Consider the following 17499-nt stretch of genomic DNA (forward strand, 5'->3'; position numbering starts at 1 on the left):
AACCAGGGTGCAAACCTTGAACGTAATACGTTCTTTGAGTGGGAGCCAGTGTAGTTTTTTTCTTAGGGGTTTGGCACTTTCGTATTTTGTTTTACCAAATATGAGTCTGGCTGCAGTGTTTTGGGCTGTTTGAAGTTTCTTGAAGATTTGTTCTTTACAACCAGTGTAGAGTGCATTGCAGTAGTCTAGGTGACTTAGCACCATTGATTGTACCAGACTGCGGAATATTTCCCTTGGGAAGCATGATTTGGAGGCTGTGTTTGTGATTTCTGTTAGATCATGTTTGAATGGGATGTAGATTGTGACATTGTCTGCGTAGATGTAAGGATTAAGGCCTTGGTTGGATAGCGATTTGGCTAGAGGTGTCATCATTAGGTTGAAAATGGTCGGTGAAAGCAGTGATCCTTGGGGTACTCCACATTCTGGTTTCCATGGTGATGATGTATTTGAATTTGATATCACTTGGTATGTTCTTGCAGTTAGGAAGCCTTTGATCCAACTAAGTACGCTTCCTCTAATCCCGAAGTATTCTAACATGTTTAATAGTATTTTATGGTTTACCCTGTCGACCGTGCTGGACATGTCGAATTGTAGGAGAAGTACACTATTGCCAGTTGCAATTGCTTGTTTGAATTTGGTTAGGAGAGTGATTAGTACTGTTTTGGTGCTTTGGTTGGATCGGAATCCTGATTGTGATTCATGTAGTATTGAGAATTTGTTTAAGTAGTTGGTAAGCAGCTTGGTTACCATACTTTCCATTAGTTTGACTGCCAGAGGGAGGGATGGATGCTACCGGGCGGTAGTTGGTTATGTCATTTGCTTTTTTCTTTGAGTCTTTAGGTATTGGGATGAGTAGTATGTTTCCTTTATCCTTAGGGAAGAGTCCATGTTGTAGCATGTAGTTTAGGTGTGACATGAGGTCTGCTATGAAGAATTGAGGAGCGGATTTTATTAGGTTGTTGGGACATATGTCCAGTTTTTCGTGGGATTTGGCGAACCTGTTGATCGCTTGGGTGACGGTTTCATCGGTAAGTGGAACAAAGTTTGTCCAGATTCGGTCTGCTGGATGTTCATGCAATTAGTGCATGAAGAGAGCAACACCAAAGCAGACACTATCTTTTGGACTTTATAGTGTCAAGTCCAAAAGAGTTTTTATTCAAACAAATCCCGACGTGGCCACGTTTCACCAATAGGCTGTATCAGGGGTAAACTTAAACAACTAGCAAAAAAAAATACAAACAAATAAAATATATATATTATACAGAATATATCATTTTCATAAAAACTGAAAACATCTATATAAAAAAATCTTTTCATAATAGGTAAATGAATAAAATTTAATTAAAATCAACATATATATGTATGACATAAAAAAGATAAAAAGTATCAAAACCAACAAGAATAATAAGTCATATAATCAAATAAAACAAAACCAACAAACCTAACCAGGGACACACAAGATTTACCCTTGCAGTGAAACTGATCATCCAAGATGACATAAAGGAAATGCATAAAGACATAAACTCAGAGCTCTATGTTCTTTTAAAAGATAAAGCAACAGGTTATACAGCTCCAGAAGAGTGCTAAAGTAGTAAGGTGAAACAAAGGAAGATAAAAAAGAAGTTTTAACTTACTTCAGCAACTTATTATCCACAGAGGGCAGAGCAACAGCTTCATATGTCTGTGCAGGAGTCCTCCATCTTGAATCCTGCCCACTATTTATAATACAAAATAACCACTTCCTTAATGAATGAAGGATAAAAACTAAAAAAAAAAAAAAAACACCAGTCATTATGGGTAAAAAAAATGAAAAAAAAAACCTGGTATGATCTAAGTCTTTCAACTTACAGCATGGCTCTAAAAAAAGGTTTAAAATCACTAAAAAATCGGCGTTTAATGCCAGATTTTTGTTCTCTGAGTGATGCCCTTCTAGATACAACCAACTATAAAACACTTGTGGTAATGATTTAAAAATGTGAAAAAATTGGATAAGAAACCTTTAAATACCTGTGGACACACATCTTAAAATACAGATAAAAGAATTCAAAATGAATGACGCTGGGCGAGAAGGAGACAACTGTTGGTGCCATAGTAAGAAAATGGAAGAAGTACAAAATGACTGTCAATCGACAAAGATCTGGGGCTCCACGCAAAATCTCACCTCGTGGAGTATCCTTGATCATGAGGAAGGTTAGAAATCAGCCTACAACTACAAGGGGGGAACTTGTCAATGATCTCAAGGCAGCTGGGACCACTGTCACCACGAAAACCATTGGTAACACATTACGACATAACGGATTGCAATCCTGCAGTGCCCGCAAGGTCCCCCTGCTCCGGAAGGCACATGTGACGGCCCGTCTGAAGTTTGCCAGTGAACACCTGGATGATGCCGAGAGTGATTGGGAGAAGGTGCTGTGGTCAGATGAGACAAAAATTGAGCTCTTTGGCATGAACTCAACTCGCCGTGTTTGGAGGAAGAGAAATGCTGCCTATGACCCAAAGAATACCGTCCCCACTGTCAAGCATGGAGGTGGAAATGTTATGTTTTGGGGGTGTTTCTCTGCTAAGGGCACAGGACTACTTCACCGCATCAATGGGAGAATGGATGGGGCCATGTACCGTACAATTCTGAGTGACAACCTCCTTCCCTCCGCCAGGGCCTTAAAAATGGGTCGTGGCTGGGTCTTCCAGCACGACAATGACCCAAAACATACAGCCAAGGCAACAAAGGAGTGGCTCAGGAAGAAGCACATTAGGGTCATGGAGTGGCCTAGCCAGTCACCAGACCTTAATCCCATTGAAAACTTATGGAGGGAGCTGAAGCTGCGAGTTGCCAAGCGACAGCCCAGAACTCTTAATGATTTAGAGATGATCTGCAAAGAGGAGTGGACCAAAATTCCTCCTGACATGTGTGCAAACCTCATCATCAAATACAGAAGACGTCTGACCGCTGTGCTTGCCAACAAGGGTTTTGCCACCAAGTATTAGGTCTTGTTTGCCAGAGGGATTAAATACTTATTTCCCTCTGCAAAATGCAAATAAATTCATATACTTTAATATAAAAGAACATACTCAATATGCTTTTTTAATAAAATAAAAAGGAACAGTAGGGAATCTCCACATTTTTATCATTACAAGTGTTTTATAGTTGGTTGTATCTTAAACATACATGGTTTTAAAGTGGTATGTGCCTTTAAGGCTTTTTAGCTCCCTTGACACATGATGATGTCATTGGAACACATCCAAGATGGCAGCTGGAATGCGTGGAGGGGCATAATCAAATGGGGCGCCCAAGTTTTCCTGAGGGCATCCTCGCAGGACGTCCCCGCAAAGGGGAGGGGAAACCTGTATTATCGAAACAAGATGGGCGTCCATCTTTCGTTTCAATAATATGGTCAGACACGCCCAAATCTCAACATTTAGGTCGACCTTAGAGATGGTCGACCCTGGTTTTCGGTGATAATGGAAACCGAGGACGCCCATCTCAAAAACGACCAAATCCAACTCATTTGGTCGTGGGATAAGCCAGCATTCGTAGCGATTCGGAAAGGAACGGGCATGCATGAAGGAAATCGCATGCAAATGAGCTGCTCACTATTAGCTCATTTGCACACGATTTCCTTGCTAAGGAGGCGAAGCCAGTGTAGAGCAGCCAAGCATTATGCGTGGCACTCCACGCATGCCAAAGACGGCGTCATACATGCAGACAACCTGCATGTATAATAGCCGTCTACAACCTTAGAAAAATACATGTCCAGGTGAAAATGTCCAAGTGCTCATCAAGGACTTTTTTTTTAGAGTATGGGTGAAGGACGTCCTTCGCTATGGCTCCATTCCTGCGATGGCAGTTGACGTCCAAAATGTGGATGTTTCTGTGAGAAGGACATCCATGCTTACTATGCTTCTAATACCCCCTTTATTTATTTGGATTTTGGATCACAAGTAGCAGCAGTGGGATTTGAACTGTTTACCTCTGGACAGCAAGACCAGTGCTTTAACCACTAAGCCACTCCTCCACTCCACTCCCTTGAAATTTGGCCATCCCTGTGGGAGGGTGGGCAGTTCAGGATGTCCTAAATGTTTGAAAGAAGGACGTCCATGCCTTCACTATGCCTCTGCTGACACACACATACCTCCTCTCCCAGAGACATGCATACTGCTGTGATGGACCTGAGTATGACATTTCAGGCTGGCAAAAAAGGTTTTTAAAGTTGTTTTTTTCAGGGTGGGAGGGGGTTAGTGACCACTGGGGGAGTCAGGGGAGGTCATCCCCGATTTCCTCCGGTGGTCATCTGGTGAGTTTGCACACCTTTTTGAGGCTTGGTCATAAGAAAAAATGGACCAAGTAGTCGCCCAAGTGCTCGTCAGGGATGCCCTTCTTTTTTCCATTATCGCTCGAGGACGCCCATTTGTTAGGCACGCCCCAGTCCCGCCTTCACTACACCTCTGACATGCCCCCGGGAACTTTGGTCATCCCCATGACGGGAAGCAGTTGGGGACGCCCAAAATCGGCTTTCGATTATGCTGATTTGGGCGACCATGGGAGAAGGGCGCCCATCTCCCAATTTGTGTTGAAAGATGGGCGCCCTTCTCTTTCGAAAATAAGCCTGATAGCGTTTTTAGTGTTTTGTAGTGTTTTTTTGCAGCGAATTTCGATATAAATTATATTTTCTAGAAGGGCCTAGTGCCATGAGAAATGAGTGGCTCCTGCAGCAGTGCTTACTGGCTGAAACATAGTACAGAAGCCTTGAAGACATCTGGAAAACATCCATGCCTGTGTGGTTCACTCTGTAAATGCTGGTTTGGTAAGTCTATTCATAGCCAGAAAGCAGAGCTAAGTCAACAGATGACAATGAGGAGGCCTACCTGACCATGACAGGCTGAAACAAAGTTCCATAGATTTGTGAAACATATAAATGGAACTGTCCAGCTATGCATGAATGATGGTGGTTATACATCTGAATTAAGAAAACGTTAGGTTGTCAGTAAAATTAGGAAGACTGTGGTGAAACAGTGGTTTAATTTAACTGTTTGCTCTGTTTTATTTCTTAAATCAATCAATCACTTTTACTTATAGATATTAGTCTAACCTGCAGGTGGCAGTATAACAGTGCAGTGTTCTACAGTCACTGGGTTTTGAAACTGACTGGGCTAATTTTCTACTGTTTTGAGCAATGACCTTGTGCTGAAAAACTGTTGGCTTGGTAACAACCAAGGGCACACGTGGAAGGCAAAAACAATTGTTCCAGCTGAGAGTTACAGTTGTGAGTTGAGAGATATGAAGAAAGAAGTGACATGGAAAAAGGTAGGTGTCTGAGGAAGCTGATGATCTAGGGGAGGTCACATACTCTAAAGCTCCTGACTTCCAGAGATTTTCTTCTTTATATTCCTTTTGTTTGAATTTATGGTGAAGATGTGTAAAAGTAAAAACCAGGACTAATCCTGTGGCTCCTGCTTCTCCACTTCTCTCTGGTCCAATGTATTATTTCACAGTGCAGATGACAGCAGTGCCTGGTAACGGATATCTGGGAAGATGGAAAGGAAGAGGACCTCTTTTGTCTCCTAGATTGGAACCTTTCACTTACCTCTGCGGTTTTTCTCACTGGACTCCAATGTTGCTTGAATGGCCAGCAAACCTCACAGCATGATAATGCCGGAAACACAGCAACATTTGTAGGGGAGGCCACAGGACTGTTCTGGCTCTGTGCAATAGAAAGCATTAGCATTGATACCTACAAGGATGCCAGGCTGCAGTCAGTTGGGGCTGTATTAGAAAGCAGCAAAGCACCTTCTGTTCCCAGGCTGCCCCTTCTGCGTTCTATGCAGTCTTTCCATTACTATATCATGAAACAATATGTTATAGGCTAATGAGGCAGTCTCTTTCTATAACACTATCCTGTGCTTTGGACACACTAGCTTCTCCCATTCTCTGCTGTTCTCACAACGCATACCCATGGCCAGCTAAACCAAGCCAATATCCAGAGGAAGACGGGCTTTCTTAATTTTCAACTGTTCAAGTAACGGAAATAGATAATTTACAATATGCAGATAGTTGAAAAACAAGAACTCTGCCCAGGTAGGTTGAGTCCATAAAGCTGGATTCTGATCAAGTGGGTAACAGATGCCAGACCTAAGGAGTAGATGTGGAGTGATTGAAGAAATGGATTCTATTGTATGAAGGACGCAGCAGCAGCAGCAAGGAGATTGATTGAATTTAGTCCTATTTGCAGATGGGCAATTTTGGGTAGGTCTGATCCCAAAGTGGGTGGGCACAAAATGTCCTCTGTTCTCCCCCCCCACCCCCCCCACCCCCGGTAGTTCAGCATCTCTTCCTCTCCTCACCCACTGGCAATCCAGCATCTCTCTCCTTCTCCCAGACCTCCCTTCTCCCCCTACCCCAAAATGTACTTTTTAAAATTGTAGTTCCAGAGGTCGCTGACAGTGAGGAACAATTCGCATAAGCTGCTCACACCGGCCCCAGAGCCTTCCCTCTGACACAACTTTCTTTTTCTGTGTAGGCAGGACCATGTCAAAGTGAAGAGACTGGGGCAGGTGCAAGCAGCTTATGTGAATCGCTGTTTGCTGCCGGCAATCTCCAGAAGTGAAGTTTTAAAAGGTACATGAGAGAGGAAGGAGATTGAGAAATTGAGTAGCTTGATCGTTGGTGGGAAGCAAGGGAATAGAGCAAGAGAGATGCCTGGAGTCTTCAGCTGGTAGGGCCTAGGGGTTCCTGCCAACCACAGGAAGGTATGCCACCGCCAGGTGGGCCTGAGCTCAAAGTGGGTGGGCCTTGGCCCTCCGTGGCTATGTCACTGTTTTAAATCAGATTTTAAATCATGTGCATAATAACTGACAAGTGATTCATACTTATCTTTTTTCTGAAAAAAATCTTATGGTCTTAAGATCCTTACAGAATCATAGAATCATCATACCTCACTTCACTTAAGCCAAGTTGACTCGATCTATGGCTTTTTTCTGGCTAGCACCACCTCTGTGGAACAATCTTCCAAAAGACATTTGCACTGAGGCAAATCTCAAAAAATGTAAGATTCTATTGAAACCTTTCTTTTTTAAACAAGCCTTTGATATTCAATTAGATGTGAAGGGAAGGATACACTAGTGAAACTGCAATTCACAATGTATGATATAATTGCCTATTGAACTGTGGTATGATTGATTCTTGGATGTCTGTTTTAGACGTTTCTGTCAGAAATGTAAATTGATGAGTTCGAACTTTACCTACCTGAGCACACAGTTATGGAACGCACTGCCGCGCAACTTAAAAATGATTTACGAACTAACCAACTTCCGCAAACTACTGAAGACCCATCTCTTTAATAAGGCATACCACAAAGATCAACAAATGTGAACACACACCACTCCTCCACATATATTCAGAACTGTCTTATAATAACTGCTTGTTATATTAATATCATGCAAAAAGGTGGGAAAATGTGGGATACAAATGCAATAAATAAATATCAAAGTCAAGCGGTATAACAAGTTTTAATAAACATACATATAAACATCTTTCTGAAAACATCAGCCTACACCTGAGCTGTTTGTCAGTGGATTTATTTAAGCATCTCATATCTTTCCAGGGACCGAGCAGTTAGCTGCCATGCCTCCTCCCCGAGTAATAAAGACCCATCTACCTGTTGAATTTCTTCCTCAGAGCTTCTGGGATAAGAACTGTAAGGTATGTAGTCTACAGCATAGCAAGTAGGTACAGCAGGGACTAATTTATTTTAACAACTTTTTTTCTGTGCTCTCTGCAAGCAGAAATTTTTTGAAAGCTTTCAATTAGTGTTTAAACTGATGACCCTCTAATGTCCCAGACAGCCCCTTATTCCTGGGAGGTACAGGAAAGATAATTAAGCCTCAGTCAGAGATTTCAGATTTCACTGAAAACCCAGGCCTGCATAGGAACACTCTCATCACTTATTAGGGAATAAACATTTTGTATCCTTTCCTCGAGCAGATGATATATGTGGCCAGAAATGCCAAGGATGTGGCTGTATCTTTTTATCACTTCTACCAGATGGCAAAGGTGCACCCAGATCCTGGAACCTGGGAAGAGTTTCTGCAGAAATACATGGATGGAAAGGGTGAGTTGGCTACTGTGTGCAGGAGATCTGTCTTATATAGTTACCATATTTGCCCTAAGAAAAAAAAAGGACACATGTCCGTCCATGTTGCACCCCGCTCCGCCCCTATCACTTTGACCCCCCCCCCAAAGAAAGTCACATTCCCGCTCTCCCCCTCCCATGTAGATTCCCTCCCCAATTTTTCAACCTCCCTCCACCCGCATGACTCTAATCACTATCCCTTCACTCCTTTACCTTAGTGTGGTGCCCTGGTGATCTATAGTGAACTCTTCGGGGCAGGAAAGAGCCCCCTCTTTCCTGCCCAGTGCATTGCACAGTGCAGACTGTCTTTCTCCTGGCGCCGATTCAAAATGGCTGCAGAGAGTTCAAGCAGTGACCTTGCAAGACTTCTGCGGAAGTCTCGCAAGGCCACCACTTGAACTCTCAGCAGCCATTTTGGATTGGTGCTGGGAGCAAGACAGTATGCAGATGCGCCGGGCAGGAAAGAAGGGTCTCTTTCCTGCCCTGAAGAGGTCACTAGACCACCAGGGCACCACACTAAGGTAAAGGAGGGGAAGGAGGATAGGATGTCTGCCCACCAGCCTGCCCATTCGTTCACAAATCTGGACAAACAAGCAGGCTGGCAAAACTCGCCCGGTTGCCTGGCCATGTCCTCAAAAAGAGGACATGTCCAGGTAAAACTGGACATATGGTAACCCTAGTCTTACACTGGTACTTTTGAGTACTTCAGTTCAGTGGCGTAGCCAGAAGTCAATTTTTGGGTGGGCCAACAGGTTGGATGGGTGGGCACTAAACAGTGGTGTGCTGGTAAATGTTTAACAACAGGCTCTCTCCCCGGTCCACCTCTGTGCCCCCCCCCCCCCCCCCCGTCCACCTCCCCTCAAAATTGCAGAGCTGGCTATAGCCGGGGAGAGAGCCTGGGGGGGGGGGGGGGGGGGAGGCAATGCATTACTCTCTCCAGGAAAAAAAAAACATTAAATGATCCCAGGTTCCAATCTAATTCATGTTTAATGTGGGATAAAATGCCATAAGTAAGTAAATAAATATAAACTTTTAACGTTGAGCACCTGATTCTCAAAGTGGACATATTCCAAACACTATAATGTAAATAAATTTTTTCTACCTTTGTTGTCTGGTGACTTTGTTTTTCTGATCATGCTGGCCCAGTATCTGATTCTGCTGCTATCTGTCCTCTTTACTCCCAGGGCCGTGCCAGGCGTGGTAAGCAGGGGGGCGCTGACCTCTGGAGGGCGCGCCTATGGCACCTTTTTCCTGAGGTCAGATCACTTGCAAAATGTTTGACTTGAAGCTGTGATTCTCTTCTCTGCTGTCCCCTCTCCTACAGCAGTGCTCACTGAGACAGGCAGGCTCTGCTGAACTTGTTTGAAAGGATACACTGAGTGCTATATATGACGTTGGTGTAGAAAGAACTCCTCATTCAGGGTGAGCTTGAACAATATTCAAATTAAAGAGAACAGCCAGGTTTGGAGGGAGGTGTGCAACTGAGACTGGGGAGAAATAAAAACTAAATAGTGTAATTGTTAAAATCTGTAAGTGGTTCAAAGTTTTTGGTTTTTTTTTTTCTGAGCTTCACTGCATAATTATCAGGTAACCAGATAGCTACAGCTGAAAGCCATTTCATTGGCTGGTGGTTCCAACAGTACCAGAGGAAGTTTAGCTAACGTGTAGTGTATAATAGCTGGTAAGTGAAAAATCTGATTGGTTTTTTTGGTGTTTGTTTTTATATAAAAGATTCTCCTTGGATAGGAAGAGTCTGTGATATGTGAAAATATATTTTGCTTTAATGAAATTGCTAAACTTTAGAGTCAAGAGACTTATCAATGATCAGAAAAAGAAAGTCACCAGACAACAAAGGTAGAGAAAAATCATTTTATTTTCATTTTAGTGTTTGGAATATGTCCACTTTGAGATTTACATCTGCTATCTTATTTTGCAATGTATAGCAATTTGTTTCTAAGAATATTGCTGACAATTCCTGTCAGTGTGACAAATGGTGAGCGATCATTTTCACGGTTAAAAATCATAAAAAACTAGTAAAAAATGCCCATTTCAAAAGGGAAGAAAACGGGTGATAGCAAGGCCATCCCTCACCCTCCCTTCCTCGCTGTTCCAGACACTGTCGTCCCTCCATTTTCACCCCCCCTTTCCGCGACCCAGTCAACCCCCCCTTCTCGGCGAAAAACATCCCCCGCCGCCGTCCAGTACCTGTGCTGATGGGGGACCCCAACCTCCGTCAGCAGAAGTCCTGTGCTGGCCTTCGAGGCATTGCTTCTTCAATGATTTTGTGTCCAAGTTGCTCTGCGTGCGACTGGCATCTGACGTCAGACGCACGCAGAGGAACTTGAATCGAAGATCATTGGAGAAGCAAAGGTGCGAAGGCCAGCACAGGACTTTGGCTGACGGGGGTTGGGGTCCCCCGTCAGCACAGGTACTGGACGGTGGCGGGGGACGGTTTTCGCCGAGAAGGGGGGGGGGGTCGACTGGGTCGCGGAAGGGGGGTGCAGTGGGCTGTAACACAGGGGGAGGGGTAGCCTCCCCTTGCCTTGGTATCAGCTGTCACTGACGTCAGTGCGTGCCTGCCTAGCAGACCACCTCCGAGGGAGGCACGGTCCCAGGCACATCCTGTTGGAGGTGAGAATTATTATATAGGATTATTTGCGATCAAGTATTTCACAAGAAAGGCTTGTAAGCCTTGCCATGATTGCTATAGAGAATGATATATGCGCCAACTGATAGTCTGCAGGGGGGCACCAGAGACCCTAGGCACGGCCCTGTTTACTCCGTTTCCAGGGCTTTCTTTCCATTTATTTCTTTACTTTCCGCCTTTCTTCTTCATTTCTTGCTCTATATCTGTAAGTAAAAGCTGGGTCCTCCGCAGACTTGACTGTCCAGTGGATCCAGCTTCTGCATATTTTCTTCATCCATGTGCAGTTTTTCTCCTCTCTTCCTTTTCCCTCATCTCATCTCCTTCCTCACTCTTCCATCCCCTCCATCCATGTCCAGCATTGCTTTTCTCTCCCTTCGCTCTCCTCCATCCATGTCCAGCAACCCTCCTGTCTCCTGCCCTTCCCTCCATCCATGTCCAGCAACTTTCCTCTCTTCTCTTCCCTCCCCTCCATCCACCCATGTCCAGCAACCTTCCTCTCTCCTCTTCCCTCCCCTCCATCCACCCATGTCCAGCAACTCTCCTCTCCCCTCCATCCATCCATACCCAGCAATTCTCTTCTCTCCCCTGCCCCCCCTCTATCCATCCATTCCCAGCAATTCTCTTCTCTCCCCTGCCCCCCTCCATTCATCCATACCCAGCAATTCTCCTCTCTCCTCTGCCCTTCCCTCCATATCCATCAATTTCTCCTCTCTCCCTGAGCCCGGCCCTCCCATCCATCTCCTGCTCCTTCCCTCTGCTGTGCCCCATTTCTCCCAGTCCCATCCACCCTCTGCTCACCACCCCTCCTAGTCCCATCCATCTCCTGCTCCTTCCCTCTGCTCACCACCCCTCATAGTCCCATCCATCTCCTGCTCCTTCCCTCCCTCTGCTCACCACCCCTCCCTCTGCTGTGCCCTTCTCCCAGATCAAGTTGCACCCTGCCTGCCCGCCCGCGAGGTCCAGGATCGCGCGATTCCGTCTACCCCTCTCTTCCTCCCTCCCTCCAGCGCTACAGTAATCTACCTGGGATCCCGGCAGCATTAGCTTCCGGGGCAGTGCGAAGGCAGCGTGGATACATTGCTAATGCTGCCGGGATCCTAGATAGATTAAAGACTGCAGCGCCAGAGGGAGGGAGAAAGAGAGGGGGTAGACGGAATCGCAATCGGCGGTGGCAACTGTTGTCGGGGTCCAGGAGCTGACAACTCTGCTTCTGGGTGGGGCGGGCCTGAGGCTAAACTGGGTGGGCCTGGGCCCATCCAGGCCCACACGTAGTTACACCCCTGCTTCAGTTTTCTTGAGAGCTTGGTCCTGTCCCTGAGCACTGAGGCTGGAAGGGTGAGACTAGCCCTGTGCAGTCCAGTTTGGAGAAGTCTCACAAAGCCACTGCTTGAAGTCTCAGCAGCCATTTTGAAGAACGCGGTAATGGCAGTGGGTAAGAAAGAGTGGGGTTCTTTTCTGCCCTGAAGAGGGCTGGCGCACCTAGCATATTTGACACCCGGGGCCGATCATTTTTTAACACCCCCTCCTTTATATGAAAAAATATTTTTAGTAATAATCCAAGAGTCATACAACAAGAGTGTATCTTGGAAAAGGCAGCAATTTAAACACTGCAGTGAGCACTAGAACATTAATACACCTCTTGTAAAACTAAACAAGCCAGATTAGTAAAGATGATCCTGCCAACAGAAAACCATGTCTTTTTCACAAACACAGAACACAGATACACCCTCACCCAGTACAGAATAAGTAACCACAAACTAAAAATAGAAATATGTAGACAGAAATTAAACTGACCCCCCCCCCCCCTCACACACTTGCAGAGTACAGACCTGTGGTGAAGAGGTGCTGGAAGCAGGGTTGCCAGATTAACCAGGTACAAACCCGCCCAAAACCTCACACCCCGCCCCCGCCGTCTTCAACCCCACCCCCGCCGTCATCAGCTCCACCCCTGCCGTCATCAACCCCACCCCCGCCATCAGCTCCACCCCGCCGTCATCAACCCCTGCCCCCAACATCATTAACCACTTAACCACACCCCCGCGAGGCAAAAAACTGCAGCCAGCCAAAAAAACTAAACGTCCGGCCCAAAATAAAAGCCGCCCAAAAAACCACACCCTGCAGTGGTCAAAAATTTCCCGCATCGGGTCGCGGAAAGCCACCCGATTCTGCGGGAAACCCGCAGACTTGGCAACACTGGCTGGAAGGAGAGCTGCTGTACCCTGTGGCTGCTGAATAATGCAGAGGGGAGGGGGCCCCCCTGCAGGAGGGCCCCAGGCTGAAAGGCCTAGCACACTTGGAGCTGAGAAACACCATGAAGGGGAGGCTTCCTCCACCTGAGCCCCAAGCATGCAACCAAGAGAACCAGGAGAGCCCAGGCCTGTGGACGGAGGAAGGACCAGAGCCCATCGGCGCTTGCTGAGGAGCCAGCTCACCCTGACTGTAAGTCCTGGCCATAACATTCCTAAGCTGGGTGAAGAACAGGGAGCAAGAAGGCAGGGCCCAGGTTCCAGAGCGGGGTTCTCTGCATCCAGTATCTGAGGAGAGGTGGAGGAAGATAGTAGCAGAGAGTCTGAGGAGGACGTTAGTGAGGAAGAGGAGGAGGAGGAATCCAGGCCTAGGGCCTGGCAGAAGAAAGAGGCCCAGCAAATGACTCCTGAAGAGGTCATTAGATTGGTGAAGAGAATTAATCGAATAGAAGGTGAAATAGAGGTACTGAGGAAGCTGCTGAAGCTAGCAAAAACTATGTGTAACCTGTCTTCCACTGGACCACGAGACAAGTACGTTAAGGGAGTTGAAGCACTCCAGAAGCACTCCACAGCACTCCACAGCAAAGCAAAGGCAGCTGCAAGAACTAAAGAACAGCAGAGGTAATCCCCTTTGTGAGGTTTTCCTGAACAGGGCAACGCAGGCAGCAGACGCAGACGCAGTCCCAGATCCAGCAGGAAGCGGAACCCAGAGACACACAGGACTCCGTGGTTCCAGAGACCCCAGAGGCTATGCTGGAAGGGACAGCAGGTGAAGAGAAACAGCAGCATCCAGAAGGAGGAAAAGACAAGACTGACACAGATAATTCCCAGTTATCACCAGTATTTTATTTCTTACAGGATTCCCAAGAACTAGGTGTTCCATCCACTTACCAGCCTTGTGGAACAGGGGCTCCTAGTCCAGTTGTGGCAGGCACTGTAAATAAGGAGGGGCTCCAGCACTGCATGCAGCAAGACAGCCTGTCAAGTTTGGAACACAAAAGAGCTATGAAACTGAAAAAAATTCAAAAACGTCCATTATACTTTGAGAGCTGGCAGGGCTTAGCTGAACCCACAGAGAAGAGCTTAGGTTTGCTGGTAGAGACAGAGAGGAAAGACAGCCTGGAGAATCAGAACAGTTTGAATGCTGAGGTTGGAGAAAATCACTAGACACTGAGCAAGTATCGGACCTAACAAACTACGTGAACTTTATGCTACAAAATGGACTCTTCCCAAGGGAAAAAGGTAACATCTTACTCACCCCTATACCTAAGGATGCAAAGAAAAATGCTAATGAACTAACGAACTATAGACCAGTAGCATCCATCCCACTAATTACCAAAATAACAGAAGGTATAGTGACCAAACAACTCACAGACTATCTAAACAATTTCTCAATATTACACGATTCTCAGTCAGGATTTCGCTTTAATCACAGCACTGAAACCGTATTAGTCACGCTTATGACCAAACTCAAACAATTAATAGCAAACGGCAACAACATTCTATTGTTACAATTTGACATGTCAAGTGCATTTGATATGGTCGACCATGGAATTCTATTACATATCCTCGAATACTTCGGAATTGGAGGCAACGTTCTTAACTGGTTTAAAGGGTTCCTCACTACACTCTCATACCAAGTGACATCAAAGTCGACTACATCAGCCACATGGATACCTGAATGCGGAGTTCCACAGGGATCCCCCCTCTCACCGACCATATTCAACCTAATGATGACACTCTTGGCCAAACTACTATCGAATCAGAACCTAAACCCACACATATACGCTGATGATGTAACGATCTTCATCCCATTCAAACAAGATCTAAGGGAAATCTCCAATGAAATCAAACAAAGCCTACATACTATGAATTCCTGGGCAGATGCTTTCCAGTTGAAACTCAATGCAGAGAAAACCCAATGTTTGGTACTAACCTCGCAATACAACAAGAATAAATTTACCACCATCAACACACCTAAACTAAATTTACCAGTCTCGGATTCCCTAAAAATCCTTGGTGTCACAATTGATCGACACCTAACACTTGAGAACCACGCAAATAACACTACTAAAAAGATGTTTCATGCAATGTGGAAACTAAAAAGAGTCAGACCATTTTTTCCAAGAACTGTCTTTCGCAATCTGGTACAATCATTGGTACTTAGTCATCTGGATTACTGCAACTCACTTTACGCTGGCTGTAAAGAACAAATACTTAAAAAACTCCAGACAGCTCAGAATACAGCAGCCAGACTAATATTCGGCACATCAAAATACGAAAGCGCGAAACCCTTGCGGGAAAAATTACACTGGCTCCCACTAAAGGAACATATCACGTTCAAACTTTGCACCCTGGTCCACAAGATCATCCATGGTGACGCCCCAGCCTATATGTCAGACCTGATAGACATACCACCCAGGAACGCAAAAAGATCCTCTCGCACATTCCTTAATTTACATCCTCCCAAATGCAAGGGTCTGAAATACAAATCAATGCATGTATCTACCTTTTCCTATACGAGCACGCAACTTTGGAACGCGCTGCCACGTAACCTGAAAACGGTCTATGAATTGACCAATTTCCGCAAACTATTGAAAACCTATCTTTTCGACAAGATATATCACAAAGATCAGCATGTGTAACTGTATAATTCAACATGTGTAACTGTATTTATTTATTTATTTATTTATTTATTGCATTTGTATCCCACATTTTCCCACCTTTTTGCGGGTTCAGTGTGGCTTACAATATGTTATGAAAGATGGAAATACAGTTTGTTACAACTCGGTTATGGATTACATTGTGAGGATTTATGAGAGACAATGAGGCATATTTTCAAAGCACTTTGGGAGGCTAAGTTCCATAGGTTTCTATGGAACTTTGGGAGGCTAAGTGCTTTGAAAATATGCCTCAAAGTCAAGTATCATTAAGGAATATAACAATGGAAAAGAGCATTGAAACATTGGAAAGGAAACAACGGGAAACTAAAAGGGGCAATATATAATGACAGGAAAGCATTTGGTATACATTATCTGTGAGTAAAGGTATGAGTGTGGTGAGATTACGGGGGATGAGAAGGTGAGATTACGGGGGGTGAGAAATTCAGAGTGGCTGTAATGATGCATTATTGAACAGTGAATGTGGGCTTTATGTGTTTTGGTTCTTTCCGTAAATTTTCTCAAAAAGATGGGTCTTCAGTAGTTTGCGGAAGGTGGTTTGCTCGTAAATCGTTTTCAGGTTGCGCAGCAGTGAATTCCAGAACTGCGTGCTCATGTAAGAAAAGGTTGACGCGTGCAGCGCCTTGTATTTCAAGCCCTTGCAATTAGGGAAGTGGAGGTTGAGGAAAGTTTGGGATGATCTTTTAGCGTTTCTGGGTGGTAAGTCTATTAAATCAGACATGTAGGCTGGGGCTTCACCGTGAATGATTTTGTGGACTAATGTGCATACTTTAAAAGTAATGCGTTCCTTGAGTGGGAGCCAGTGTAGCTTCTCTCGTAAGGGTTTTGCACTTTCATATTTTGGTTTTCTGAAGATGAGTCTGGCTGCTGTATTCTGGGCTGTTTGGAGTTTTCTCAGTATTTGCTCTTTGCAACCTGCATATAGTGAGTTGCAGTAATCCAGATGGCTGAGTACGAGGGATTGCACTAGGCTGCGAAAGACAGATCTTGGGAAGAATGGTCTTATTCTTTTCAGTTTCCACATGCAGTAGAACATCTTTTTGGTTGTGTTGTTTGCATGAGTTTCGAGTGTTAGGTGGCGGTCGATAGTGACTCCAAGGATTTTTAACGTTTCTGAGATTGGAAGGTTTAGTTTTGGTGTGTTTATGGCGGTGAATTCATTTGTGTTGTACTGGGAAGTGAGTATCAGGCATTGAGTTTTTTCTGCATTTAGTTTCAGGCATTTAGTTTTAGTATAGTCTTAAAACTTCTAGACTGTCTTATAATGTGTTATAATGTCTAATGCCCTCATCTATCTTACTACCATGTAACACAAAACCCTCTGTAAACCAAATGTATATTCAATGCTACTTCCAGTATCCATGACGAAATGTAAGCCACATTGAGCCTGCAAAGAGGTGGGATAATGTGGGATACAAATGCCATAAAATAAATAAAAAAATAAAAAAATAAGTTACCAGGAACAATGGGAGGGAAAGCTAAATCCAGAGGTCAATATTCCATCCTCATTCTTCTTGATCTTTCCGCTGCTTTTGACACTGTCGATCACAGCATACTTCTCGATACCCTGTCCTCACTTGGATTCCAGGGCTCTGTCCTTTCCTGGTTCTCTTCCTACCTCTCCCTCCGCACCTTTAGTGTTCACTCTGGTGGATCCTCTTCTACTTCTATCCCTCTGCCTGTCGGCGTACCTCAGGGTTCTGTTCTTGGTCCCCTCCTCTTTTCTATCTACACTTCTTCCCTTGGTTCATTAATCTCATCCCATGGCTTTTCCTACCACCTCTATGCTGATGACT

General features: G+C 44.9%; 1 protein-coding gene across 2 annotated transcripts in view; it reads left to right on the plus strand.

The window, feature by feature from the left end:
* Positions 1-17499, plus strand: part of LOC115473743 (sulfotransferase 1 family member D1-like) — a 125139-nt gene that overhangs the window by 56840 nt on the left and 50800 nt on the right. For both annotated transcript variants that reach the window (XM_030208821.1, XM_030208820.1), the window contains exons 4-5: positions 7602-7699; positions 7982-8108. In XM_030208821.1, the coding sequence (XP_030064681.1) occupies positions 7602-7699; positions 7982-8108 (225 nt within the window). The remainder of the gene's footprint in view (positions 1-7601; positions 7700-7981; positions 8109-17499) is intronic.

The sequence above is a fragment of the Microcaecilia unicolor genome, chromosome 7 (genome assembly GCF_901765095.1).
Source record: "Microcaecilia unicolor chromosome 7, aMicUni1.1, whole genome shotgun sequence".
Lineage (NCBI taxonomy): Eukaryota > Metazoa > Chordata > Amphibia > Gymnophiona > Siphonopidae > Microcaecilia > Microcaecilia unicolor.